The sequence below is a fragment of the Athene cunicularia genome, assembly GCF_003259725.1.
Source record: "Athene cunicularia isolate RWA chromosome 3 unlocalized genomic scaffold, athCun1 chr3_part1, whole genome shotgun sequence".
In the NCBI taxonomy this organism is placed as follows: domain Eukaryota; kingdom Metazoa; phylum Chordata; class Aves; order Strigiformes; family Strigidae; genus Athene; species Athene cunicularia.
In genome coordinates, this window is record NW_020799097.1 from 6,417,695 (window position 1) to 6,419,557 (window position 1,863).

Below are 1,863 nucleotides of genomic sequence, written 5' to 3' on the forward strand. Positions count from 1 at the left end.
CCCTCTCTATCAAGTAACCCGAAAGAAGAACAATTCTGAGTGGGGTCTTGAGCAACAACAAGCCTTTGAGCACATCAAACAGGAGATGGCTGGGGCGGTAGCCCTTGGCCCTGTTCGGACAGGACCAGCTGTGCAAAATGTACTTTACACATCAACTGGGGAGCATGGCCTCACATGGAGCCTCTGGCACAAGATACCAGGTGAAACTCAAGGTTGAGCATTAGCATTTTGGAGCCGGGAATATCAAGGGTCAGAAGCCGCCTACACTCCAACTGAAAAGGAGGCACTGGCAGCATATGAGGGGATTCGAGCCACTTCAGAAGTTGTTGGTACAGAAGCACAGCTGCGCTTGGCACCACGATTGCCTGTATTACATTGGATGTTCAAAGGAAACATCCCCTCTACCTACCATGCAACCAGTTCTACCTGGAGTAAATGGGTAGCAGTAATCACACAACGAGCTCGACTGGGAAAACCCAATCGTCCAGGGATCCTGGAAGAGATCATGGACTGGCCACGGTCATGGGGGTTTCATGGAGGTGGAGGAAGGTGTCTTCAACTTGGTTTGCTGGGGATGTGTTCATTTGTGTGAGAACATTTGCAAGATGTTGGGTTTGCCTGCTGGGTCTCGTGGTATGTGAGTTTTTGAGGGATGACGGTGCATGGGATGTAGGGAGTAAGAAGGAATTCCCATGGTCTTTTTGTAAAAGCGATTGGGATTGTCAAGCTAGGGGAACAACTGCATTGAGCAACAGCAGGGAAAGAGGAGAGGTGTGGTGGTGCCCGTCCTTTAAAGGTCTTCCAGCTGTGGACACGTGTGTCCAGATGAGATATTTAACATCTACCTCCCCGGGGAACTGCGGTGGTGGAGAGTGTCTCCTGCGGTGGAAGTGAGACTCAGTGGAGTTTCCCATCTGATCTGAATTGCAGCTAAAGGCAAAGGCTTTGAGTGTCTAATTTTGATCAGATGACTCAAACCCTTTCTTTTTAGTGGAACAACATGAACGCAATTTTTTTTTTTTTTTTTTTGCTTTACTGCTGCAGGAAAAGCCAGAAAAGAGTGAAAGCTAATGGCTTGAAAACATTTTCTTTTACATTATTAACCACTTCCCCTTTCATTTCTGCAGGCATGGAGAGGAAGAAAGAAGGGAGTGTTCTTTTGCCCACGGAAAAGGCAACCCTTAAAACAAAAAGCTTACAAGCTAAGCTTTTGTGCCTTCACTTCAACTTTTCCAATCAGCAGAAACTCTTCCTCTGGGTTGATCTCTAATAGAGAGCACACAGAAGTTAGCGAGTCCTTCACACTGTTGTCCTACAAGATGACTGCATCTCCTTTATCAGGGGAAAAGAAGGTCTGAGAAGCCTTCTGCTAGTAGAAATACATTGAAGGTTGTTCTCAAGAATGCAGCAGAGAGAAAGCTCAACAGCTTCTTCCAGAGTGAATCCATGTCCAGCAGGGCTGATGCTACACCTGAGATGACTCTCTGGAGAGCATTTGGGATAGATCTGAATTCTGCAGAGCTACAGGAGACTTCTGAAGTTGGTCTCCACCCCTGGCAAACGTACTCATTCTGGGCGAGTGGTTTAAAACACAGGCAGAAACAAAACCTGCCGAGATGCAGGAAAAATGCACACTTGGCCCTTGGCACGAGCCATGACATCCCCCTGGGCCTGGTCTGGTGAAAGAAATGATCAATTCAGGTTCTGATCTGTTCATGCTGAAACCATTTCACCTTTAGATAATCTGCTGCAGTGGGTTGACCTTGGCCATCTGCCAGACGCCCACCCAGCCACTCCCTCACTCCCACTCATCAACAGGACAGGGGTGGAAGGAAAGGTGAAAAAGCTCATAGGTCGAGGTGA

General features: G+C 47.7%; 1 protein-coding gene across 1 annotated transcript in view; it reads right to left on the reverse strand.

The window, feature by feature from the left end:
- Positions 1-250: 250 nt before the first annotated feature.
- LOC113478899 (taste receptor type 2 member 9-like) overlaps positions 251-1,863 on the reverse strand; it is a 2,251-nt gene continuing 638 nt past the window's right edge. The window contains exon 2 of the mRNA XM_026846429.1: positions 251-272. Coding sequence (XP_026702230.1) covers positions 251-272 — 22 coding nt within the window. The remainder of the gene's footprint in view (positions 273-1,863) is intronic.